Source organism: Neopsephotus bourkii, unplaced genomic scaffold (genome assembly GCF_033783945.1).
Source record: "Neopsephotus bourkii isolate Nb327-2 ecotype Australia unplaced genomic scaffold, CSIRO-AGI_Nbou_v1 NB_1189, whole genome shotgun sequence".
Classification (NCBI taxonomy): domain Eukaryota; kingdom Metazoa; phylum Chordata; class Aves; order Psittaciformes; family Psittacidae; genus Neopsephotus; species Neopsephotus bourkii.
In genome coordinates this window covers 438516-465578 of record NW_026901674.1, presented here as the reverse complement: position 1 = coordinate 465578, position 27063 = coordinate 438516, and the positions used below count along the sequence as shown (strand labels likewise).

The window sequence follows — 27063 nt, the reverse complement described above, 5'->3', positions numbered from 1 at the left end:
TCAATAATTAATACAAAACCCAAGCTAAGACAGTAATGTGAGCCAAGGGTGATAACATGAGCATATTTTATTAGCAGAACATCATCCATTTCTTCTTTTCTGGCATACAACATTACTGCTTGCATTTTTTCATGGCATGTGAATTTGTATTAGGGTCCTGCATGCTACTCCACCCTCGAAGCACGAGAGCTTCTCTGTACGTCATGAAATGTCTATCTGTTCTTTTGCTACATTGAGCTTTTTCCCCCTGCACTGAATTCTCACCTCAAAAGTGTTCATTTGGAGAAACCTTTTAAGCACATCAAGCAGCAGAGTGCTAAAAGAGTGTTCTTCCCTTCCCTGCATAGGGCGTGCTAAAATCCTGCTGAACCACTGATTACTGCTCTAGGGATGATAAAAAAGTCCCTTGTAAAAGATAAAGAAAACTGAGATTTCATTTTAATATCAACAGACTTTGATCTAGCAATATATCTACCAACTGTTATTTCAGTATCACACTCTAAATCTTTGTCTCTAAAATGAGGTGGATTGTCAGAACTTCATACATAAATTTATAAGGCACCATCTTTAATTTCATGCAAATGACAGTCCTAAATGGCCCCAGTAAAATAGTCATTGTCTTCCGCTATCATAAATTTCAAACTTCTTCCAGTTCTTCGTGAACTCTGAAGATGAATGACATTCTAACTGTTCTCATCACACATTACAATGGCCTTGGTCTTGCACTGTGTTGCTATGCTCAAACACTAAATTTCGACAAAAAAAGCTAATATCAAGAAAAAGTTTTAGCGGTGTTGAAATACAATTCTCTATGAAGTCAGGAAATTAAATGTTTTAACATGATCTAAATAGCTCTTGCATTTCCCAGCTAAAAATGTGTGCTACATTCAGTTCAAATCCATTATTATTTCGGAACCGCATACTCTGTACTGTGATTCATTTGTTAAGTTGAGGGTTTAGTCCAGCTATCACATTTTTGTTATACTAATGACACTATCTACTTCTCCTTCCTTACTGAATGGCTAAATTTTTCCCTTCAAAGTATTTCCTCAGGAGAAAAATTAGGTTATAATGACTTTTTCCAGAAATGCCTGTCTTTAGGACAGAAAAGTAGGAAGCCAAAGGATTTCCCAGCTCCCCTCCTGTATTCATGCTGCCATCCCTATGTTTTTACTAAGTGCAGTGATAATCAGAGAACAGTTAGTAATGTGTCTGAGCTAGTTCATGTACCCAGGCTGCAATACTGGGACCTAAACATGGCCATAATTTGGACTCCTAACTAACAGATGAGTCTTAATGAGTCCACTTCTATGTTACTTGTCTTGCAGGATTAAAAAAGGACCTCTCTGGTCACCAAGGGCAAGGTATTGGTTCTCAAAATGCATCCAGAGTTGTGACATGCTGTAGCAGTTGGGTCACAGATATAAATAGGTCATGCCAACTAACATTTATAGGGAGCAATTCTACATCCAAGTCCCTGCAGAGCTTCTGGGGGCATTAGGGACATGAATCAAAGACAACCAGAACCTCAGGGGTCTTATTCTACATCATTACAGACATTTCCTTGTGGTCTTTCAGAGGTAAGCGACTCAGAAATGAATGCACTGTTGCTCACACAAGCCCGCTGAAGTATCACAGTCTCAAACCTCTCCATGAAGATGTTGCAAAAGTTGGCCTTGGAAGTCACCACTATATAATTAATACCTGTACTATAGAGTACAAATGCTATGTGTATGGTTCAGGGTCAGTATAAACACATGCAGTGAACTCCCCTACGCCATGACAATAACAAAGGAAGAAATTCAGAGATACCCTGAAAGGGAACATGGAACCTTCAGAGTTTCTGTGACTTAAATGAATCATTCATTTTCAAAATGAGGAAAGAAATCAAGTGGCAGAAATGAATGCCACTGGGATACCTTTCCCATGTAACAAAATAAAAACAGAATAAATCAAATTCACTACTGAGTACACGAAAATGATAAACAAACCATGACTAAGGAATCACAGGAAATAAGAACAAGGCCAGAGCACGCTCCTCGTCCCTATTTATCCATGGTGAGATTAAGAAATGAAACATTTCTTAGCCATTATTTGATGACTTTATTTCAGAATAAGGATGTTATTGTCCTTCTGCATTTAGGACACCGCTGTTCAAAATATACTTGTGAGTGTAAATATAAGACTCACTCTTTACAAATCTTTCTCTTTTGTTCATGATAGATGTATCACATGAAGTAGCTGTGTCCTAGCAACGCCATAAATCTTGCTAAACTCAGGCAATTGGAAAATCAGTCAAATTCAGACACAATTAAGATTAAATGTCATAACTGACAAGGTATGAAAAATACTAGGACTTTCCAATTTAACTTTTTTTTTTCCTTATTCCCATCCCCGTATCTTTTGCAATGATTCATGGAATGACATTAGTAATACACAGAAATAAATTAGAACTGACTTTTGCTAAAATATCTGAATAGTACATTAGCTCTTCTCCAGGCGTGTCTGAGTGGAGTTCCCATTCTCCTCTGAATCAAATGCACGCAGCTGATATGAAGCACAAATACATCCAAGCTCCAAACTGGGCTATTTTAATACTTAAATCACATCCTAAACTTCTTTCTAAGCCTGAAGGTTCCTAATGTGAGTTTAATTCAACACCATTGCCAAGTCCTTGTTCATTTGCTGATGGACACAAAGACTTGTGTCTGTGTTCCATTTGAGAAAATCCTGTGCTTCTGAATCCTATGTTTCCATCCCTTCTAAATATAAGGTTTTCCCTATAGAAAACAGAGTTGCTTCCTCTTCCATATAAGCTTCAACAATAAAAATCAGTCAGCCAGTTCTGGTATCTATAAAATTGTTTCTTTAAGGTCCCAGAGAAAATTAAAAATTACACATTTTTATGGAACCAGCGTATTTTCAGGTCACTTTAAGTTATTAGGTTTCATTTTACTTCTTTGTTATGGCATATTTTCCAGTAGTTTTCTTTTTAACGCAAGTTTGGCAAAGCAAAGAATCAAACCTGTGACAGGTTTTTCTCTCCTATTTTGTTCCCTTCTAGCTCTTTGAAAACATCTTTTCTTTATGCAACTGAAAATACTGATATGAAAAGCACACAGGAATTGCTCAGGGTTGACACTCTTACAGCTTTACAAATTAAGATGACCCTAAATGAGTAATGTGCCCTCTTGCCCTAACCTATTCTTCCTGTACAAGTTGTAGTCAGGGATTATCACGTCATGTTGGTTTCCTTATACATCATTCCTGAGATAATTTCCTAAGGGGAAAGGCAGTTTCCCAACATCCTCTTCCAATACCAGCTGGGCACTTGAACTTATACGTGGTGTGCAACTTCCAGGGTTAAAGTAATTTGTGTATTTTAGTCCTATCGATAGTTGCACTTTCAATCACATCCTTGACATCCTTGGCTTGGGCTGAGGTGTTATCTTAATTTTGCCTTATCTCTGGATTGCACTAATCCCTTCTAATAAATTCTGCTCTCAGAATCCCTCCAGGAGTGAAAACCAAAACAAGATTCAGCAATCCAGCGGGGTGCATACGTGATCTCCTGACTTCGAGGGCTCACTGCAGCAACTCCATTTCCATTAACGCATAACATTGCTGCACAAGAAAGGCTTTCCATAGAAGATTCCTATGCACATAGCTTACCTGAGCCTCTTTTCTCTGCCATCACCTACACAAAACACACATCTGCCTCTCCAGTGCTCCTTAGCTTGCTGTGAACAGCTAGAAGCAGCATGCAGAGCAGAGCACTGTATGGCATATATGCTGTGTTATGTAAAACGTGTTGCAGTCGCAGTCTCCTCTCATTCCTTCTTGGGAACCACCTCACTGCATGATTTCGTGCCTGTGTGAAAGCTAGGTGACTTAACTCTGGGATCTCGTGACACCAGCAAACCCACCAGACTGATTGAATTTCCCCAGGTCCCTTACCCGTATAGTGTCAGCACTGCCTCAGATCTTTCAAACTGTTAATCACAACTACTCTGCTAACTTCAGCTCTTTCATATGGTCTTTTTTCCCCCATCCCCTTTTATCATCTCAATAGTATCATGGGGTTTTCTCCTACTGCCCTCTTTATACTTCAGCTCTAAACCTTTACCAAAGGGGTCTCAATTTCTCCCCTTTTCTCCTAAATCATCAATGATTGTGAAAGTTCTACTCCTTCTTCCACAAAGGACTTGCCCACACCTATTTTGATCTCCATCTACATCCAGTTTCTTACTCAGGCTTTTTTGCCACTACTTCACCACACTGTTTCTCTGTGTTTGCCCAATAAACGGTTTAACAAAGAACACGACAGTCTCACTTACTGAGTTTCTGCTCTGTGTCTCATATTCTTACATCAAACATATTTCTGCTAACAGTGTAGAGCTCTAGAAGAGTTAACTGCATTCTGATCCAGCCCATTTCTAAAGTGAATTATGGATTTATATCCAAATGGAGATGCATTTCTGTTCAGTTACTCCTTATCTGATTTACACTCCCCAAAGTGAAAGTACCCAAACATCTTAGTACTCAAAAGCTGATGTTTAAATTGTTTCTTTCATCCTCAGGACACTTTCCCCCTGTGCCACAGCACTGTGAATCCAACATTTCACGTGTGAACCATGGATGGCATTTCTGAGAAGTGACTGCCAGTCAAGAGCCTCATCCCTGGTGGCAGTGGTTTCATTTTGCTGCTGATATGAAGTTGTAATCACAGCTACAGAAACTGCCTATATCCCACATTCCCATCTTACACATTTGCTTAAAAACTGATACTCTGACTTGTGTGTCACCTACGCTTAAGTCTGTTTTTGCATTCCTCCTCAAACACTTCTAATAATGCACAAGCTCTACACCATGTTTTACAATCCCCCAGCGTGTCAGAGTACTGCTCAAGGCAACTGTCACAAGCAGTAGTGATCTTTTAGGTGATCCCTTTAGATAAAGTAAAGAAGAGAAAATTGCATCTGGCTGACGCTTAAAATTCATTCCATTTCTAAGGTAAGGAAGGGCTCAGGTTGTAGACTGCAAGCACCAAAATACACTGATGTCTCAAAAAATAAAGAGTGATGCAAAATTCTGGAACCTTGAGGGATCTGCAGTTTGGGGAGATTTCAGTTATCACCTGCCTTCAAGAAGCATCAGAAAATCATAGAATCCCAGACTGGTTTGTGTTGGAAGGGACCTTAAAGCTCATCCAGTTCCAATCCCCTGCCATGGGTAGGGATACCTTCCACTCGGGCAGCTTGCTCCAAGCCCTGTCTCAGATCTCAGGATCTGAGTCTCTTGCAAAAGGTTTCATGCTGCCGGGTGAATGCTCTCCCCATAGTCTACCTGTGTGGAAAATCCATTGCTTGCTTTTAATAAGAGCACCATAGGAAAGACAACAAAAGAAGGATTTTCTCCTTTCAGTTCTACTGCCAAAAATGAGAGGTTTTGTTTTCCCACCAAACTGAAAATAGGTAAGGCCACATCCTGCTCTGCTTTAACTCTCAGACATTGACAGACCATTCAAACCCTACCTGGTAATACTACTCAAGCACAAGGGGTGTTATGGGTTCAGCTCATGTGTGAATGAAACTAACCATGAAAAAACTAACCTCATAAAACTGCTACACCTCCAATTGTCTTAACAGGTGAGTAAATGTTAGGAAAACCCCTGTAATTTACCCCAATGAAGAAAGCCTACCCCAAATTCCAGCAATGGCAAAAGCCCTATAGACGTGGTTTGGTCATACTACATGAACTTCCACCGTCCCTCTGCTCTTCAAGTGATTTTTGCCCTGCTTGAACTTTGCAAAAAAAAAAAAGAAAAAAGGGTATAAAGAAGTAAAAGAAGAACATTGGAAATGAGAAAAGCAACCCTGTTATGATTAAATATGTATGGTATTGCCAGTGCTTCTTGTAGAAGTATACAAGAAAAGCTACTGGCTGTTAAGCCAAGTTACACAAGAGAAGGCATCCACCTCTTTGCAGACTTCTAATATTCTAAGGACAGTTTCCAAAGAGAAAGCTAATATCACTTTAATACTTACTTTCTCCAGTAATATATATATGCTTTTGCAGAACATGATTCATTTCCAAAGCTGTACCAACAGTAAATTATTCATAACAGAAGAGATAAAAGACAGAACATTTCACAGAGTAAAATATTTAGACACCCCCCAGCTCTGAGAGTGCAATAGTCTTAACTGGGCATACTGGGAATCAAAATGAACCTAAATTAAGTGGTACAAATTATGCTTATAAAATACATGAAGTTGATAAAAGAGAGAGCTCTCCTGTACCTACATTTCGTCTTTCATGTTGAACTAGTTCAAATAGAATTAAACAAAGATGCAATTAATCAGTACTCTTACACCGGGCTGCTCATCAATATGTGAGTGTAAAACTTCAATAAAATAGGATGCTTAAAGGGCTGCTAAATGTATCAATATTCAATTAAATAATGCTAATAAAGCCATTAAAAGAGAATTAACAAGGGTTTACACAGGAAGTATCCCTGGCTGACATTAGGTGGCTCTTTAAACATTTTCTAAAGAAATACTGTAAAAAGCTACTAAAATATTTATGCAGTGCTTGCATTAGTTCTATCTAATGGGCATAGCAGCAATAATATCAGCAGTTTAAATTACCTTGCTTCTTAACACTACATGATTATCTAGCAGTTATGAGACAGAAACAAATTCCCAGGTTTAGTCTTAATTCTTTTCATTACAAAGGAAATATCTTAAAGCCCTTCATTAAAGCTCATAGCTTCACCAAAATTGGATACTCCCAACTATGTGTTGAGAAGCTAGTATTACAGTAGGCTACGTGGGCACTTGGGCTGGAGTTTGCCACTGGGGCTCTTGCCTGCTGCTCAGCGGTTCAGGTAGCCCCAGAGGAAACTTGGTTTTCATCCCAAACCTTTGTTCATGGTGAACTCGGGCCTCATAGGCAAAACCTTCATGGAGAGCTTGGAAAGCAAGGAAGATTATTTCACTCAAAGAGATTGTGCTGGTGCAGCAGTTCTGGGGTTTGTGGCTCCTCCTCTATCGCCGAGTAACAAAAAGCCTCCTAGGACTTGTTAAATTAGCCAAAGTAATGAAGTCCAATTCTGTGTTATTTGCACAGGGACTGGAAAAGATTTCGTGTTTCCATGTACATAAACAAAACCTGGCTCAGCACACCAGGGACTTCAGAGGTTTATAAAATATAAAAGACATTCACATTAATCTGTTAAACAATTCATTCTCTGCCCTGCCCTTTCCTACCATGTGAATTCATTACTTATTAAAAGTATATATTTGCTTCTGGCTCTTCTGCTCCCAGTGAGTCACTGCTGGACCCCAACACCTTGGGGCTCACTGATGGGGCAGTGATGCTGTCTTTGGGGCACATCCTGGGGTGAGAAGGAGAAGGCAATGCACTGGCAGCACAAACCCTGGCAGAAAACTTAAGATGTAAGTGTATCTCTTACTATTATTACAAGGATTTAAGTCCTTGCAATAATAACATCAGTCTTGCTGCAGCAAGTCTTTGGGACAGCATCATTGATCTGAATTAAATTATTAGGAGGTGTGAAAATGAAACAAATGAATTCACCCCCTGGAAAACAAAAAATACAGCAGTCTCTTTGATGCTGTCTAGACACTGATGGGTATTTTTCTGCCAGGAACTGCTAAGCTGAGGGAAAATGCTTGTTTTTTTGCAGAACAGCTTGAGCAAACTTTGTCAAGAGAAACTCATCTTTAAATTCCAGCATCTGTGACACGTCTCAAGGAACCGTCACTTGCTATTTTGATGGATACTCCTCTGAATTTGCACCAAAATCCATTATTTTTTGCCCCTGAAATTAAAAGGATCAAACTGGTGCTAATAAATAAAAATATCTTGACAGAACTGGTTTTGTGTCTCTTTTTTTCTAAGATCATTAAACCAAATCTCTCCGAGTTCAAAGGAAGTCAAATGCATGATGCCCCTCATGAGCATTATTCCCACAATAGTCTGGAAAGACATTAATTTGCCATCCACATTAAGACATTCATTCACATCCACAAAACAAAATGCTGAAGTCTTTTAAAGATTATGCAACTCCTCTATGAACAAAGATCATACTACTCTGCAACCCAAATGCAACCGAAAGTGCAAATAGAGTTGCTGCTTGGTTCTGATTGCTTTCTCTTCAGAAGACACTAATAGCTATGCGTTTCTTTAACAAAACCAAAACATCTTCCTACCACATTTCCTTCTCTCCTCCCCAAATTCTTTTGTTTCAGAAGCATTTCTGTTGCAGCCATTGCTGGTTTTTATGCTACCTCAACACTACCGCCCAGCTAATAATATAACATTCTCTGCTTTATATTTGAGGGGTTTTCACTGTTTATATAAGGATAAGACATATATTCTATTTTTCATTTCTTGTGCACCATTCAAAACCCCTGCTGCTTCATAAATTACATTTTTATTTGTCCAACTAAAACTCCATAAGCTACAATGGGTCTGTGGAACAAGTTAAACTATTGTAGCTTCCACCAACCCAATCCAATCTCCAACTAGATTAGTTTCAATTCTAATCAAATTATGATACACCTCACAGGCACTAGCTAGTCTGCAATGGGAGACATTTGCCTATTTTCTAGCCAAATCCAGTGGGTCTGAACACTCTTATTTTCATTTTGACTCCTCTGCCAAGTTATCATACAGTCATCCTTCATGCAGTGATTGCACAAGTGTCTTTTTTAAAGCCCATACACAGCCAGGGGACACATCTAATGCAGGAAATGGTGTTGCACTGGACTTGACACATACTGCAAAGAAACAAATGTCTACATTGAATTTATGAGTCACCCCAATACATTTATTAAGCATTAAGCTGTGCTTTTACAACTGGTCTTCATCAAAGATATTTCATCTGTTAGCCAAAGCGTCATCTTTTCTAATGACTCATAATGAAGACTCATTCCATTTAGCTTGAGTTTTACTGGCTCATCAGCCTCTTGTTCTCAAGGGGCTAAGCTGTGCTTTTCAGCATGTTCAACCCACATGTAAGTGGCCATTAGCTATACTTTCTCATTATGTAAGAATCAGCTAATCAAGACTGACCAAAAAATAACTGATGTTGTGATTAAAGAAAAAGAGACATCTGCTTGGAATTACCCAGACCGCTGTTTCAAAACTGATAAGGCATTCACTGCCTTAGTATTAAATTATAACAAGAATAAATGATTCAGGGGGGCAGCATCACTTGGAAGGGGAAGGGATGGAGAGCACAGAGTGCAAGCAAGGACCTATGTTGTGGAGAAAAGGTAGAACCTGTAAAGTGCATCAGTACAAGTCACAGAGGGAAGCAGACAAAAATTCTAGGCTATATATGAGGCTGTATGTAAAGAAAACTATTATTTCCATGGTCTTCAGAGATGTAGCAAGGCTAAGTTGTAAAAATAGCTCTACTTCCATTTCCTAATACCCATTCATTTTTTTCCCTTTTTTCTAGTATCCAGAATAAAACTAGCATTCATATCTATCAAATCCTTTTCTCATGTAAATAGGGAACCATTTCTCTGAAGTCACAATGGGCTGAATATATGTATTTCTGATTAAGGCTGGCTAGGAGACTTGCTTTACTTGATTTCTAAATGTCATATGCAACTCTTCTGAAGCCAGAAGTTTACTTATTTTGATCAGAGCATAAGAGATAGTATACTTCCTCTCATTCCCTTTAAAGAAAACCTGCAATAAGATAGGATCTTTCTACCCATAAGCACCAGCAAAACACGGATACCAGAATGCTAGTCAGATAAAATATGGAATGCGATAGAGACTGCATTGAAACTGCACCATAACTTGAGCTGTAACTGAATACAACTCCTTTTTTCTTCTTTAGGGCTAAAAAAGAGCATCAGATAGGAAGAGGACAGTGCACTTTTACTGGACTGAACAACACTGAGAAAGTGCAAATATGTGGGTCAGATGAAGGAACAGGCAAAGCTCTGCTCTCATCCTGAGAGGACTCAGGAAGCACAAATTGCCAAGAACAGCCGCGTTTAGGGGGAGTATTACAGTGGACTCAAATTACCTTATTCATACAAAAAGCATACTTCTGCACACAGCCAGGTACTCCATCTTTTTTCATAGCTACTTCAAATGAACAAGTAGCAGGTAGTGAGATGAAAGCACAGAAATAAATTGGACCAATTTCTTGAAGGAATCTGTCTGGATTACTGAGGCCAGACATCAAAGAGAGGGACAAAAAAAAGAGTGCCCTATTGCCAAGCTTATGTTTCCATATATGTATTTCCTCCACACTCAGCCTCTTCATATAGACTCTGCTTTTTGAATCATCCCTCTTGGCCGATATTGCAATACTTAGTGCTCATATGCTGCTTTTCATCTTCAAAATGTGAACAAATTAATCCTCAAGGTTCTGCTTGAGGGAAATGAAATAAATAAATAGGATGAACCCTATTTCCCAGCTGGGCAACTGGTGGAGGGGAACTGAATGGACCTGGCCTGGGGCTTGCAGAGCTGGAGGCAGCACAAGCACCTCCTGTGCTTTGCAAGCGGGTATTTATTCCTTCAGCAGTGCTTTCTGCCATCCTCTGCAGCCCTGAGAAACTGCTCTGTCACTTGGAAAGGAACTGACATTTGCTGGAAAGAGTCTCGCATTTAGCGTCCAGGAAAGTATCTGCTTCTCCTCTGAATGCAGCCCTATAGGGGAGATTCTTGCCCTTAAGTTCCTTGAGTCCGGCTTTTTCTCTCTTTCTTTCTTAATTTCCTCTTTCTTACTCTTCTTCTACCTTTTTCTTTTCCTTTCATTCAAAGAGGAAAACCTTCCTTAAGCAGATGCAGAGAAACAGCTGTTGCAGCAAAGCAGCTCTGCAGACATGCCTGCTGCCTGAGTCATATACGCCTCTCTCAAAAAATGTAGGAGAAGCCGTTACATCAGTAATGTTGAATCAGTTCGTGCCCAAAGAAATATCCAGGAATCACAGTCTCCTCCCGTCCACACAGGGCATTCGTTTCTTCCTCCTCTTTGCCTATATTTTCTGAGACAGGAGAACTATTTTCAGAGAGGTGTCTATGCACCTTGGCCTTTTTACCTGCACGCCTGAACAGAAAGGAAAAGCAGAACAGAAAAGCTTGAAGTGCTCAAGGCTGCTCTAATTTGTCTATGGAAATTTATATACACCTGGAAATCACTCTCAAAGGAGTTTTGGAAAAGGGCAAAAAAAAGAGCAAAAAAAGAAAAAGAACAAAAGAAAGAAGGAAGAAAGAAAAAAAAAGGGGGGAAAACGGCAGATTACAGCAGAATTTATGTGAAAGCCTCTGCATTCAATTCCCAACTGAGATTTTTAAAGGAAACTAAGGTTGAGCTCTCCCCGAGAACAGGATGACTAATTTCTCTTCAGCCTCTTCAAAAAATTCCTACACTCAGTTCTACACAAACGTTTGTTCTTTTAAGGCTACAGGAATATCAAACCGTGTCCCAGAACCCAAATCACTTGGGGCAGTGTGTAGGGAGAAGGCAAAAAAATCTCCTTGGACCTTCATGTATCTAAACTCCAAGACCACAGCATGGCAAAGCTGCCAAACCTTTAAGATTTAACCATGACTGTGACAATATTACTGGGGGTTGTGTTTGGGTTTCTTATCCTTTTAAATTATAACAGAGCAGAAAAGCTTGAGGATCTGAATCTTAAGTATCACAACTAAATAGAAGGTTAAAAAGGACCTCAAATACTTGCATCTTGCTGCTTCATTTTCAGTGTTGTGATTTTTTCCAGTATGTACTGACATGGAAATGTGTTGACAGGACATGGTCGTTCTCCTCCTGCTGTTATCTCCCTTCTGTTACATCCACCACTCAGCTACAATGCTAGGAATGCAAGCTCAGAGAAGGGATGATTACCTGAATGGGACATGATACATATAGCTGCCAATAGCAGCATCAATCTATTTCACATATAGATAGTCCACTGTATTAAAATATATGTGTTTTAGGATAACAATACGGTGGACTTCCTCCTCACAGATGTGTAATTGTGCCTTGGGGATGCACATGCTGTGCCCAGCCCCCATGCCTGATGGGGATGCTGCTGATCAGGGTCCCAGACAAGGATTATGAGCAGGACTGAATTGTTCCTTTGGAATACTTCATTTCCACGTGCAACATAAAATAATGGAGAATTCATCTGAGGAACTGTACTGCTGTGTACTCGGTATTTGCTAACCCTCTAAAAATAAACACATGAACCAGTGGACACTGTAAGCAAATTAAATGGCTGGCATCTTTCCCTATAGAATTTCATGAAGGCAACAATGTCCTTCTTCCTGCAAAGCCTTCAGGAGGTCCTGAGATCCTAGGAACTGAGTGTGTGCCAGCAAAATGGCACTAGATGGAGAAAGACTAATTGTAGAGATGCTGGATGCACTGTTACCTATCTGCTCTTATTCAAAGACACTGGACTCCTGGGACTGAGCATCAAAGGGAAAACATCTAACAGAAAATTAATTAAAAGCAGGTTCATAGGATCATAGAATAGTTAGGGTTGGAAAGGACCTTAAGACCATAGAGTTCCAATCCCCCTGCCATGGGCAGGGACACCTCACACTAAACCATGTCACCCAAGGCTTCATCCAAGCTGGCCTTGAACACTGTCAGGGATGGAGCATTCACAACCTTCTCCAGGCTGAACAGCCCCAACTTTCTCAGCCTGTCTTCATATGGGAGGTGCTCCAGCCCCTGATCATTCTCGTGGCCTCCTCTGGACTTGTTCCAACAGACCCATGTCCTTTTTATGTTGAGGACACCAGAACTGCACACAATGCTCCAGGTGAGGTCTCACAAGAGCAGAGCCTTGTTCAGTCTCAATTTTGACTTGAAAACTCATTTGCTCACTCTGCCTGCGTTTCTGAAGCCAGAAAACAATATCCACCAGTGTTTCTGGAAAGCAGGAGAATCCTCTTGAGTTTCCTTTTGGTACCTTTACATGTATTGTGAACAGAAGACCAAACAGCCCAGGTAATGATGGGGCATGGGATAATGCGAGGCAAAGTTCAGTACTTCCCCTTCCATGTAACACTGCTGCACCATATGCAGCACAGGGCTACCAGTGGGAGATTCCCGAGGTTCCCAGAAAGTTGCTTTTCTCTCCTGTATCTCCCCCCTAATGATTCATTTGACAGTCCCAGATGATGACATGCTGCCTGTGTGTTCAGCATCGCTGCGATCACGCTGATCCCAGCCTGCCTGAAGGAGAGGGGAACACAGATTCCTACCGGCTTCTGACAGTCAGCCCTCCTCCCCAACCTCTCTGCTGAGCAGTGAAATGCTGGAAACCTCACATTCTGCAGCACGAAGGGAGATTAAACACAGTCCTGCAAATAGAATACCCTTCTGCTGTAGGACATTATGTAGAGAGCGAAGTCTAAAGCAGGCACTTCTGTATTTATTGCACCAGCAAGTATATTTCTCTCTCCATTATTGTTATATATTTAATCGGAAGACACAGCTTGAGGGCTTGCTGTGACTGACAGACACTGAGCAAGCAAAACCTTGTGTTAACTTGGTTCAAAGCTGTCAACTGATGCAGCTCTGGAAACTACTATTCTCAGCAAAACATTTGTGCAGAAAGAACAGTACCTGTCCTACCCGTCAGACTCTTTTGTTTTTTTATATATAGGAATGAAGTTTGTAGTTCTGCAGTACACGGGCAGGGACACCTTCCACTGGAGCAGCTTGCTCCAAGCCCCTGTGTCCAGCCTGGCCTTGAACACTGCCAGGGATGGGGCAGCCACAGCTTCTCTGGGCACCTTGTGCCAGCGCCTCAGCACCCTCATCCTGAAGAACAGGACACAGTCCTCTCTTCTCTCCAGGGGAGCGGGCACAGAACCTTTGCCTTACTGTTTTATGGGCACGGGAAGAGAAGAAGCCTGACCAAATTAAAGCTTATGACATTCAGCCACAGGATGGTCTCCAGAATATAAATTCCAGTCTCTTTATCCTCTCCACTTCCAGCATATTATGTCAGCATGTATACATCTCTTCTCATTGCTCCTTTCTTTTTTGTTTTCTATTTACATAAGGAGAGGAAAACAGATCAAGAAAGCAGCAGTTTTTTATCCTGGTGGAGCTGATCCTTTTCACTCCAACATACAGCTCCAAAATGACACAGGCAAATGTAGCCCCAATCACACAACCTCAGTTACAATTGCTAATACCATCCCTATGCTAATACCCAGTTATAGAACAAATCTTGGTACCTCAATGCCCACACTAAATTTGTCATCCTTATACCACAATACTATAGCAAACGCCAGTACCCTTAGAGCCATGTGTTAATACCACGTTACTGCAGCTGTGGTGGCTGAATCTTCACATTTCGCTGTGGTTTAGACCATTTGACTGTTGCTATTACAGAAGGGGAAAAGTGCTACTTCCATTAAAGTGGAACTTTTACTTCAATTAAAGTGAAATCCCAACTGTCAGCTCATGCTGAAACGTCGCAGTACAGCTGCCAGCTCCAGCATTCGCAGATAAAACATTCTGGGGTCACAGCTTTTTGGCTAAGTTACAGCACACAGTTATAACAGCAAACATATTCTGACAGGTCCCGTTCCTCTATTTGGTATTTGTGTTCTTAGATTTGTTTCCTTGAGCTGTATTTCAAACCATTGATTGTGTATAAGAATGTCAATTCATTAACAAATTTTGTCAGCTATTTTCTTTGGCACTGGCAATGGGCTGTTTCCCTGCTAAATTAATCCAGCTAGAATGTCACTTGCACACCAAACAGTGCTCCTATTCAGGAAGGTCAGGCAGCAAAGAAGAGAAAACTACTTTTCTTTTAACCAAGAAAGAATACAGAAGATTTCTGAACACCAAAACCTCACTGGAACAGGGCACATTAGCACTATGCATGAAGACACTTATTGCTTGCTTATCAGGCCCAGGGAATGCTTCTGGAAACTCCTCTGTCCTGGAGTTAAGCTCACAAAGAGCCCTTCAATACCGGACCATAACATCCCAATATATCCCTGGTACTGAGTCGCCACGTAGAAGTAGTAACCATGCAAGGGGGACAGTCAGAGACGCTCTGAACTTCTGGAGATCTCTGGGATACTAGGGGATTTAAAGGAAAAGATGGAGACTTACACCATGTATGGCCTGGGGTGGATTTTACTTCCTGCTAAGATAGAAGAATTTTTACTGAGGGAATACAAGGCAGCGACCTAATCTCATATATTCCCCTTTTTATATTGCTTTGTTAAAGGTTGTGTTATAAACCTGGCAAGAAAGAGCACAAAGTAATGGGGAAATGAACAGTGAACCCTAGTTCTCTAAAATACTTGAGATTGTCCATTCCATTTCCATGTTGCCATGGACCAATGGTGGGGTCAGCCACAGTCGTTCTGACGGCACCCTTACTGCTCCTTTCTCAAAGCTGGTCAGCAGTCCCACCAGAAGGAAACTGCCCAGGACACACCTGAGATGTTGTCAATGGCAATGTCCTTAGGGCAAAGCCATCCTACCTCTATACATGCCTTCACCTGCTCTCAACTTATCTCCTCTTTTTATCTCTATCTGCCACAGACTCTGGTATAAACAGGAGTCAGCACAGCAAAAGCTCTCTAACGTCTGTTCAAAGTTATATTTCTTTGACATTCATAATTATAACCTTTGTCAGCAAATCAGTTAAGCATGAAATTAACTTTGAAAATCATTCCGCTGGCTTTACCTGGATTACTCATATGTTTAAAGTTAACTGAACACTTCAGGACTTTGCTGTACACAGACCTATTTCTGACAGAGTGTAAAATGCTTCCAGTTGCAGAAAAATGGCCAGTAGTCACATACTGTTCCGCTCTCCAACTCAGATGTAATCTTGAAGGGGTTTTCTGTCATTTACACAATAGTAAGCCTACTTTCTTGCAAGACCCACATGCTGCAATCAACTTTAAGTCATTTCTACATGCATACATCAACCTCCCTTGCACAACAGAAGTGCATCGGTTGTATTGATGTAACGCACACCAGTACAGTCAGCTGCTCCAAAGAGAGGTTTACTCTTCAGCTGATGGATGATTTGCTGGTTCTGGAAAGCTCTCCATGTGACAAGTGTTTCTAAAACATTTAAGGTACTACAGAGCGTAAGGTTCTTGAGAGTGCAATCATATTTTGCACCTAAATCATAGTAAGAAATGTACTTGCAACAGAAGCTCCCTGGCAGGTTTTCTACAATTGATAAATAGAGTTCATGGCAAATAACTTTGGTTTTCCAATTACAGATGTGCAATGCCTGAAAATTAATCACTAGAGCATTTAATGAATATGCACAAAAGTAATCCTAACAGCTGGAAACCATAGAAAAGACTTTAAACCCTAAGCTGTGAAGTTAGGTATCAGCAACTCTCCCAGAACTAACTTACAGTAACTTGCCCAGTACATGTGAACACATCTTGCTGAGTCTAAATATCAGAAAACACCAAACTGACATTAAACATTTCCATAGATAACAGATGGTTTAACACATCAGTCCCCACTTGGGGCTGCCTAATGCATCTGAATCATGTTTCGAAATACAACTCAAGGTTTGGAAAATCTCTAAGGTTTTCAAGAAATAGAGTTTCATGTCAAGACTACTCAAAGCAGCTGTTTCTACTAACCATGGAAAATCATATCCAGTTTTTTTATGCATGACCCAATGCAGAAATTACGTATTTTGGGGGTTCTATCTACCTCCACCCCCATCATTCTCCAAGGAATAACATGTTTGACATGATATTACAGTAAAATAACTGCATACTTATCAGGGCTTCATATGTGTTGTCACTTATTACTCAAGAAAAGATGCTTGTGTTTAGCACTTCTGCCTGAAGCATGCTGATTTAATGGTTACTCCAATGTTCAGCATCGATGCTTTCAGGATATTTGAGTTGCATGTTTCATGCCATCAGGAAGATGGAGCAGGCCGGAGATAGGGTCTGTATGTACATCTGCTGGTCCTCACTAGGACCTGCTGCGTGGAAGGACTGCTCCCTTTTCCAGATAGCTGATGGCCTTTTCATCCTCTGGAGATTGGACCTTAGACCCAATCTATCCTGCTGCCACCCACCGTTATTCCCCATCCTCTGCTCTGCAGAAATCCATTCTCTCCTCTCACCTGAACATTCTTTTTCACTATTACTTAGAAGCTCCTGCTAAGATGAGGAACTTCATGTTGTTAACACCATACACAGCTCTTCTAGAATGTGAATCTTCAGGTGGACAGCCTGACACAGAGATAGGTCAACTAAAAAATAATAACTGATAAATACCATATTTTTCTCAACATCTCCAAATCTGATTAGTCAGACAGATGTCCATAGAGTTAATGTATTCTACTTCCATGTCCTACTTCTAAAAAAGGTGGAGATTGCATCTTACTGTTTTCTAAATCTGACTTTATTACAGGTGCAAGAGAGGTGGGTATGTTCAGCACAGCCTGTATTAGCAGTTTTATGTTCTTTTAATCGCTGACATGGAATGTAAATAGTTTCCTCAATTGCTGCATACTTCCCATTCCTGAAGGAAGGCACACCCTTTGACAAAGATTAAGAGAATATAAAGTTAAATCCCTGTTTACTAAAGGAATTAAATACCCCTCTCATTACTGAAACAAAGCAACCTATGCATGGGGGATCTATACACCCCTCAAGAATAGGAAATGAACAACTAAGGAGCATTAAAAATAATGTAAAGAATGATGAAGATTTGGGCCTGATGATGAATAATAAAGTGAACTGGGCTTTATCACAGCTGGGTAACGTTGGGGTTCATCCAAAAAACTGGAAATAAAAAGAATTTTGTGTTGTTTTATTGCAGAGGCCTAAAGAGGTGCCCCATACAATTCCATTGAAGTTGTCCATCACTGGCCCGAGGCAGCATGTACTTGGCCTCCCTTGGACATTTGCTTTCACGTGCAGATTCCTTCCTGTTAACTTACAAAGCTGCAGCACTTACGTCTATGGTCTCTATTACAGTAAAAAAATCTCTCTGCTGCTTTGATTTCACAGCAGGGAAACCTACAGAACACAAAGATCCTGGCTGACATTCATAAAGTTTTCTCTGCGTTGATCTTTGCTTTTCCTTTGACAGGCACCACATACTTGTCCCGATCTGGTTTCCCACAATATATTCTTGAGATGCTCTTAGGGGAAAAGCAGTTTGAGAAGGTAGATTAAGACTTTGATGACTTTGGCTCTATTTGTCATGTACTTCCAGGGAAGTGACTTCATTTCTGTATGGATCTGTACCCCTCTGTAAAAACTGCAGGGTTTCTGTCTGTGGGACCACCTCTGCATCAGCCCCTGGTATCCCCCTCTGAAAGCTGATGCACATAGGTGGGAGTTGTGAAGAGCACATGGAAGAAGACACAATAGCTACAGCCCACAGCTGGTTCAGGCTCGGCTTTGGTTATGGATCCTGTGAACAGCACAACTATCCCTTAACCACCCCTTTGCCAGCAAACTCAGAGAGCTCCTGTTGAAAAGGAGGTTAAACCCAAATGCTTGACTTGTTTTTCCTGAGCAGACGTCAATGGCCGCATACGGAGGCAACCATAGTCAAAAAGCTAGGAGGAGTAAGTCCCAAAGACTGTAGGATTTTCCACATTACTGTAAATAAAAGGGCTTACCAAAGTAAAGGAGAACAAATCCAAATCAAATAAAAATAATGATCAACAAGAAACACCAAGAGGCAACATGTCCATTTTCAGTCCCACATAAATGCAGCTGACCATAGAGATTTTTGCCCTATAAGCAGTGTGCAAATACACACTAGATTAGAGCTCACTCTTAGGGTTCTTTTCCATGAGTAACAAACTTGCCCCCAGGTTGCTTTCAAACCATCAATTTTAAATTACAACCCTTCTCTGAGAGCCTCCAGTACAAAAAGTGAACATGCAACAAGGGTACTTACTCATTCCTCTCCAGATTGATGACTAGGTGTTTGCTTTCGGCTTGTATTACAAACTGCAGCAGTGCTGGGTGATTCTGAAAAAGGAAAACAGAGTTGCTTGAAGCCAAACCCAGAGCCCATCATCTTGTACCCAAGATGCTGGGTACACATTGCCATTGCAGGATCAGGCCCTGTCTGGTAGGAGCAAGCAGGTACAAAGAGAAGATTTTATGGCATCACAGCTCTTTATCCACCACTTTCAACAAAGCTACATTAAATACAAATATAACATCTTATTGATTCTCAGTCTTCCTCTTCAATTTATATTAAGTGAGCTACAAGTACTCAGGTTTGGGCTTTTTGTGACCATTTTCAGCTTAAGACATTCATGTTCAAAGCTAATCCCTCCTGCATCAAGGGCAGGCTTGTAGTTCTGTGATCACAGTCAGCAGGGTGGCTACAGCAGAAATGCTTTTTCCCTTAAGGCTGAGCATGCTAAATATTTGCATGTAGAACTAAGACTATCATAGAAACTAAAGTACAAGTACACTGAACTATTCCCTATAAGCAGCTAAATATTTTATTATATATTTTATTTTTTTTCATAAGTTATGATTAAGTTTTAGCTTAAAATAAAAGAATTGGCATTGGAGGAATTAGAAATAAGGTCAACAGTATGATCAACTATCTCCATGAGAACAACAGGCAAAGTATTTGCATGTATAGAAGTATTTAAGAGAATTTTCTAAACAAGACATCAATAGCAAAGCACACAGAATTCCCAGTTGCACGACAGCATGGAGCAAGGATCAGGACATCTGGATTGCATTTTCAGCACCATCATGACTGCATGTGATCTCCATATTGCTGTTCCCCTGATTATAGAACAAGTTCTTTTTCATCTCAAGCATCTGCAGGTAAATCCACTAATTTTTTGGAAGATGTGGAAGAGCAGCAGAAAAGTCTGGGATCCTGGTAGTGTTCAAGGCCAGGTTGGATGGGGCTTGGAGCAAGCTGCTCTAGTGGAAGGTGTCCCTGCCCATGGCAGGGGTTTGGAGCTGGGTGAGTTTTAAGGTCCCTTCCAACACATTCTATGATTTAGTCACCCTCAGAGGCAGAAGGGAGTGGAGGCTCCAACACTTGTTTGCAGAAAGGGGCAGTGCACCTACACAGGCTCTTAATACTCTGCTTCAAACAAGAAAGCCCAGTTTACAATAAGTTACCCTTACTCCAAAAGGCTGAACTCATATATTTTTAAGACTATTTACACTTAACTTACATTTCATTAAACAAACTTACTGGATTGCGAGACACAATTTCCTTGTTTTGAAATTCCAACAGTAGCTCGGTTGTTCCTCTGCACATGCAATGCATTCTCCTCAAGATTTATGTCAGCCAATTGCAGATCTGAAGCAGGACCATTTTCAGGTTATAGCACTTAACTGATTTATTGAGAAATGTGTCTGAATATGTGATTGCTACAGCGGTGCCTTACTGCAGCCCGGGCTGCGTGACAGTCGGAGCACCCCGCCCATGCAATGCAATGGGGTTTAAATGACACGGAAAATTGAAGATATTTGTTAAAAAGTGAACTTACGAGAGGGCTGTCGTAGACTAAACAAAATAGTGATTTTGCTATAAAGAAGAAAAAGACCTGACATCTCCCCATTGCTCTCAGGTATGATTAAGCACAGATTGTGACTGAGGTACTATCACCTTCTTCTAAGTGTCCTGCTCCACTGCTTGTGCAAATGAAAAGGTATTTTCATCCTCTATGCACAATGGCAATACTATTGAAATTCTGCGTCTATGCACTCTGCAGGAACTAGATCCCACCAGAATGGCAAATAAATGCTTCACACTATCCTTGGCATTTGGCAAACACATGGGAGTTATTTATTGACATGAATATTTAGAAGCAGTGTTGATTACCACTGTAATATTAGTGCACTGGTTCCAAACCCCATAAGATACACATACTATAGAGTTTTGAGAGACTAAAATACAATTAATTACAATAGAACACAGTAAATAATTAAGATATTGCAGTAGCGCTAATGGATTCTTTTCAGCTAAAGGGCCTCTGTTAATATGTAAATGATAACTGTGTTTATTCATGAGTTCACAGTGGTACTTATTTGATAGGCAATTGATGTCAGTAAGTCGTAAGTTAAAAAAGCAGCTGTAGGATAAAACAGGCTTCTACAAGACAAAACCATCTCCCAGAGAATTCCTGAAGCTGAAACTTCTTAGTATGGAGCACAGTAACGTCCCCAGTTAGGATGCTGGGCTGCTTTGCATGAGACCCAGGTTCAGATTCCTGCTTTACCATAGATTTTTCTTTCAGACAAATGGCTCATTTCCTTGTTTGCCTTCTGGGAAGAGATGAAACGATACTTTTTCTTATTCTGACTGGCAGCCATAAGCATAAATACAGTAAAAATTACAGGTGGTATGGTGATTGGAAACACACATGCACTTAACATGATACATTTCTAATGTGGAAGAAAAATATTCAGAAAGGGCATTTTAGGTTTAATTTTGAGGTGGGGTTTTTTTCTTCCTTTTTGAGTGTGCACATTTGTGAAATGAACCCAGATCTTTTGCTTTAGTTTTGTTGCAGTGGTGGTAGAGTCTCCATCAAAAGTATTTGCACGGTTCTGCTACAAGACCTTCAAAGCTCATTTGGAATCTCATGAAGCACCAGAACACTCTCCCCTTACAATCAATATTATCAAAACTATGAATACAGATATTAGGTTGCTGCTTCGTGTTTTCTGTTCTGAATAATTGAGAAAGCACATTGTGAGGGCACAAACTCTTCTGCTCAGCTTCAGAAAGAGCCACTTGTTATAAGCCTTTCTTAAGAACCGCAGAAAGTAATTTCCATGCTGATACCATGGCTTATTCCCACATGATCCGTTTAAAATTATCAAATGTGAATGTAAAGTGAACCTTGTGAGAATAGCAGTGTTTAAAACATGGGGTTGGAACTGGATGATCTTAAGGTCCTTCCCAACCCTAACTGTTCTATGATTCTATAATGAATAATTCCATATGGTTCTATCTTTTCTCCACAGATTTGTGCTTTTTAGTTCTTTCTACACTTAAACTACAATTTGCTGCTTTCTTTCTGGCTGTGATTTTTGTGGCATAAGAGAAGTTTTCATCAATGCACACAAACTGTTCCCTAATGTCCTAAGAGGCAGAACTTACTTGAGGATGATTGAAGTAGTACCCTCCTTAACATTCCCCTCTTAGTTAGGGGATTTACTTATGAAATCTACATCAAATGGTATCACCAGAAAAGGAAAAGCCTTTTACCCATTAACTTGTTCCTTGTTCGTTTGCTTGCTGAGGAATGTTGGTTTGAATTGGCTTATTAAGTGAAACTTCATATTCTAAAGTAAATTAGTGAAACAGTAAGTTAAGGCCAAGCAAGAATTCTCTCTGATGAAGCAGATAAATACAATGAATAAAGCACTATTTGAATAATGGAAAGCTGGTGACAGTGTAGCTGTTTCTGGGTCAGAGAAGTTCTCTTGCTTTCTTACAGTGGAATTAAAACTACTATGCACTAGTAAAATTAGTTTGGCTAGGACATGGTTTTTAAAGTACTATTAATTGTTTAACTAAACTAATTTAAAATGAAATTAAAATGACAATTAAAAGACAACCAACTAGTGGAAAATATTCCTGCCTTTTATAGGGGGTTGGAATTGGATGAGCTTTAAGGTCCCTTCCAATCCAAACTCTTCTAGGATTCTAGGTTTTTTCCCTTTTAACTGACATTGATCTCCAGCCCTTCATATGCAAAGAGAAAACCAAAGGATGGTTAGAGGATTCCCCTGTGAACCTGGAGATCTAGTTGGGAACCTGTTTCTACCACGGTCCAGCCTGTGTCTCGGCTAGAACAATTGCATTTCACTGTGGAAACAGCAAAACCCTCCCACTGAGCTAACCTCTTATACCTCAACGCTTTCTGGGCTTCACTTACCCTTTCTACCTGTTTCCTCTAACTTGTGTCTGCAAAGAGAACATGGCAAAGGGTTTCATTCTCCTGTCTATAGCTGTGTAAACTTTTTTAAAGGCATGCTTCCTAAACACAGACGTGAGAAAATAAGCACCTTCCTTCTGGTAAAAGCATCAAGGCAATACAAGAGCAGTGGCTAAAAAATAGCAATAACACTTTTCTCTTTTAGTGCTCATGTATTATCACAACACCATGAATACAAATCTTTAGTAGCAGATTTTGAACTTCTCATACTTTCAGTGTCTACTTTATAGTAATAATGATAAGATAGCCTAAAAAAAAAACAACCAACCACAAAACCAGTTTTTATGCCTGAAATACTAGTAGCTTTCCATGTGGAGTAGATTTGTGCACCTTGGTGGGATGCCCATTCTGGAGTTTAAATACAAAGAAGTTGTTGCTGAGCATACTTTCCTGCACAGTAATCTAGGAAAAACTCTTAATCATTGCTGGATCATCTTTTCCTTTTGGCTGTGGAGCTGGCATGCACTGTGATAGCACTGCACTGCTGTGAGCTTTTCCCTTGATACTCCCTGTTGAGATTGGGATAGAATAGTTCAAGTCATTTCTTATTAGATTTGAAGAGATAGAAAACTGATGGAGTTGATAGTCCTAATCCATGTTAACTTTGCAACTTTCTAAAAAATAAAGGATTTTCTTGGATTAAGATACATGGGTTAGACTAGCACATACAACTTTAAATTAAAATACATTCTAGCAATTACATGATAGAAAGAAAATTAAATATCTATAGACAAAGAAAAGGGTGTAAATAATCTCAAAAGAGCAGCATTAATTCATTTGGAAAGAGAAATGCATTTTCTGCTGTATCAGATGTCCAAATCCAGTACCTGAGAGTAGAGATCGGCACAAGAAATAAAACCAAAAGGGATGATTTTGCTTCTCTGGTTTCAAAGTTTTAAATTATATCTTAGCACAGTAGACTGAAATAGGCAGGTCTGTTTAATCCAACAAAGTGGTTTCCAGTCCCTCCAGAGCTGCTATTAACTTTGCTCAAGCCAGCCCTGCAATAGGCTCAACTTTGTTTGAGCAGACAATTTGACCTACAGCCGCAAAGTGCCTGTCACATGCCAGGCACCAGTTTACATGAAGTGCCCCAACTGGTCAGTGCTAGGACATTCCTAGTCTGAACCTGGTTAAAATTGGCAAAATGGTAAGGAAAAAAGGTAATTATAATGAGAACTAAGGACTGCAATAAGTTGTATGCAACAAGGCTCCTGACACTCAACATGGAGCAAAAAGAGAAATGCAGCAAAACATTATAGCTGCCACATTTAATAGCTGCCTGGGCTTTAGTTTAAAGTAGTAGAAATCACATCATTAGTGACAAGCACAGGAGAAGAGATGCTGGAAACCACTCCAGCCTTGCACAAAGCTTGTCATTGCTGTATCAGACCATGGCAACAAAGCAGAGTTTTCCCATAGGATGCATAAAGAACAGAGATGCAAGAGATGAGCATCATCTATTTTGAGCGGCTACTGCAAAGCCAGCCTGACTCAGATATGTATCTGGCCGTGGATGGTAGCTTAACACAGTGTTATACAAGGCAGTTGGATGCAGAAGCAAATCAATGTTTGTTTATGAAAACAGCAAGAGGAACAGTGAAAAGAAACCTTAATATGGAGAAACCAGAATATGTTTCTGAACCATCAGCCTGTATTTAGAATGGAATTAAATCCCATAGCTCCTTCATGCAGAAATTACCTACTCACAACTGGCCAAAGACAAGCAATGAAGACTGGTGCTTTTCAGTTACCTGGTTTCCCCCAGCATTAACACACATCAAACCATTCCTGATGATGTGATAGCCAAAGTACTCTATCAGGGGATAACTTGGGAGTATTTTATTTCATCCAGTCTTAAACTGTGCAAAAAGCACCAACAGTTATTCTAAGGATCAGACCTTATTTACTTGCTCCTCTATGCTCTTGAAAACAGAAATTCCAACACAAAGAAAGTGAGGGTCATAAGTTTATGTTATCTCTTAAGCATAAATCTGGAAACGAAGGACTTCTGAGATGTATCAGATAGCTACATTACACATAAATCTAGATGCTTTTTCTTGTCTCTGAAGAGCTAACATCAGGAATTAGAAATTGCATGAGAAAGAGGTAATTTCTCTGCTGTTTTCTGCTATTTATAGGAAATACCTTTACCCCCCTCTGTATTTGTCACACACTGATGTTCTGTGTTAGTGCCTTCACAAGCTAAAAGGTATATTTACAAGCATCAGATCTTTGGGCTGATATTACCCCTCTAGTATCTCTAATACACAGAGGGAAAAGCTGGGAAATCTGTAAGAAATAAAGCCACCTAGGGAATCTTACCATGATAACTTGAATTCAATCCAACAAACACAAGCTGTCTACAAAGTATATATATTTAAGACAATTACAATCAGCAACAACTATTATAAATGGCATACATTGCTTTTAAATCAATACGTATTTCTTCCTCTTCTTTTAGCTTTAGCTTAGAAGAAAACCCAAGAGGCTATGTTTCATGCAAACACCTCCAAACCCAAATGATGTTTCATGCAGACATGGAAAGTATAAACATTTAATTCATACTGTTTTTCAAGTTGCTGAGGGCAGTGAATTCAGCTGTGCTTTCCTTACTGTCAAATGACAAGCTTGTATCCCTGTGGCTGTGTATAATGAGTATCAACAAAGAGAACAGGGTGTTTTGCACTTGGTTTTTTTTCTAATGGCATAGCAAAGAATCACAGCCCCTCAACAAATTGGCTCAGCCGCTCCAATAATGTAAGAAACCAAAGAACTTCCAAGTTTGTTCCCAACTTTCAAATAAAGGGATTCTTTGAGAAATGGAATGATCATACTCCCTCTTTGTGACTGTACAAATAGATTCAGGGTTCTTCTATCTGGAAGGCATAAATTCTAATTTGAATTTCTTTTTCTTCTTTTCTTTCCTCCTTGTATACTAAATCAATCTACTGCTTGGAGGTAGCCAGGCTTTTCCACCCTCTTCTTTTGCTGCTTCCTGCCAGTCAGCTATTTGTAACCTCCTGCCCACCACACGGCACAGCAGAAACCATCACACATGAGGTCCTAAAGCAAACAGGGTAACAGCAGCAGCAATTGTGCCCCTTCTCTTGCAAGAATAGGAAACCCCATCCTGGAGCAACATCCATAAAATAGGAGCAATGGGACACCCTTGGGAAGAACCAAAATTTACCAGACTTCATAAGTTAAAAAAGAATTTCAATTAGAACTAAAAGAAACACCCCAAATACATGGGCTGCTTCTATAGCACTGGCAGTCCCAGCCTCTGGCCATCAGAGCTGTTATCTGGCAACACCTCCCGATGCTCCTGCGAATCAAAGGGCTGTTTAAATTAATAGTTCCTTGCTCCTTATTGTTATCCCAGGATCCCTACCCAGAGTTAAAAATCCAAGCAAATAACACTCAAGAAAGAGGAAACTGAGAAGTTAATTGTGCCAGACCAAAATCAATAAAACTGCACAGCTCTAGCACACAGTTTCCTGGTTTCCATGCAGAAATAAAAAACTAATGACTACTCTGGGAAAGGGAAAGCATGCTTACAATTTAGCTTCATCCTTTTTGTGAGGTATTCCCAATTTCCATGTTCAAAATGTCATAGCATTATGGATCAAATATGTCAGGAGCAAATCCAAGAGAAGTCTGATGCTTTTAAAGAAAACTGCATCTTCGGAGGCCGAGCTGTTATGCTATGAATTTCTCTGGTGCCAGCAAAAAGTCGGACATGGAAGCTGAATTCAACATTAACACCCTATTTTCATTATCAGGCACTGAAGCTGCACTAAGCCATATTTATGTGTGCTTGGCTAGCTGAACAGGGACCAACAGAAAGTTCACAACTTTATACATTAAAAACAGAAAAGCAAAATGTGCTTTTCCTTTCTTTTTAATTAAATCTCAGCAGTGCAAATTGGGCAGCTCTGGGTTTTAAAGCAGCTATCCAATTATCTGCTGAACTATATTGGGTAAAAACAGGTCAGAAATCAATACACCCCTTTCAGGACACACTTTGAAACAAAAATCTCTCAAAAGATTCCTAAAAACAAGTTCAGAG

General features: G+C 40.1%; 1 protein-coding gene across 2 annotated transcripts in view; it reads right to left on the bottom strand.

The window, feature by feature from the left end:
• ADAM12 (ADAM metallopeptidase domain 12) overlaps window positions 1-27063 on the bottom strand; it is a 187412-nt gene that overhangs the window by 117892 nt on the left and 42457 nt on the right. For both annotated transcript variants that reach the window (XM_061364101.1, XM_061364102.1), the window contains one exon: window positions 18956-19029. In XM_061364101.1, the coding sequence (XP_061220085.1) occupies window positions 18956-19029 (74 nt within the window). The remainder of the gene's footprint in view (window positions 1-18955; window positions 19030-27063) is intronic.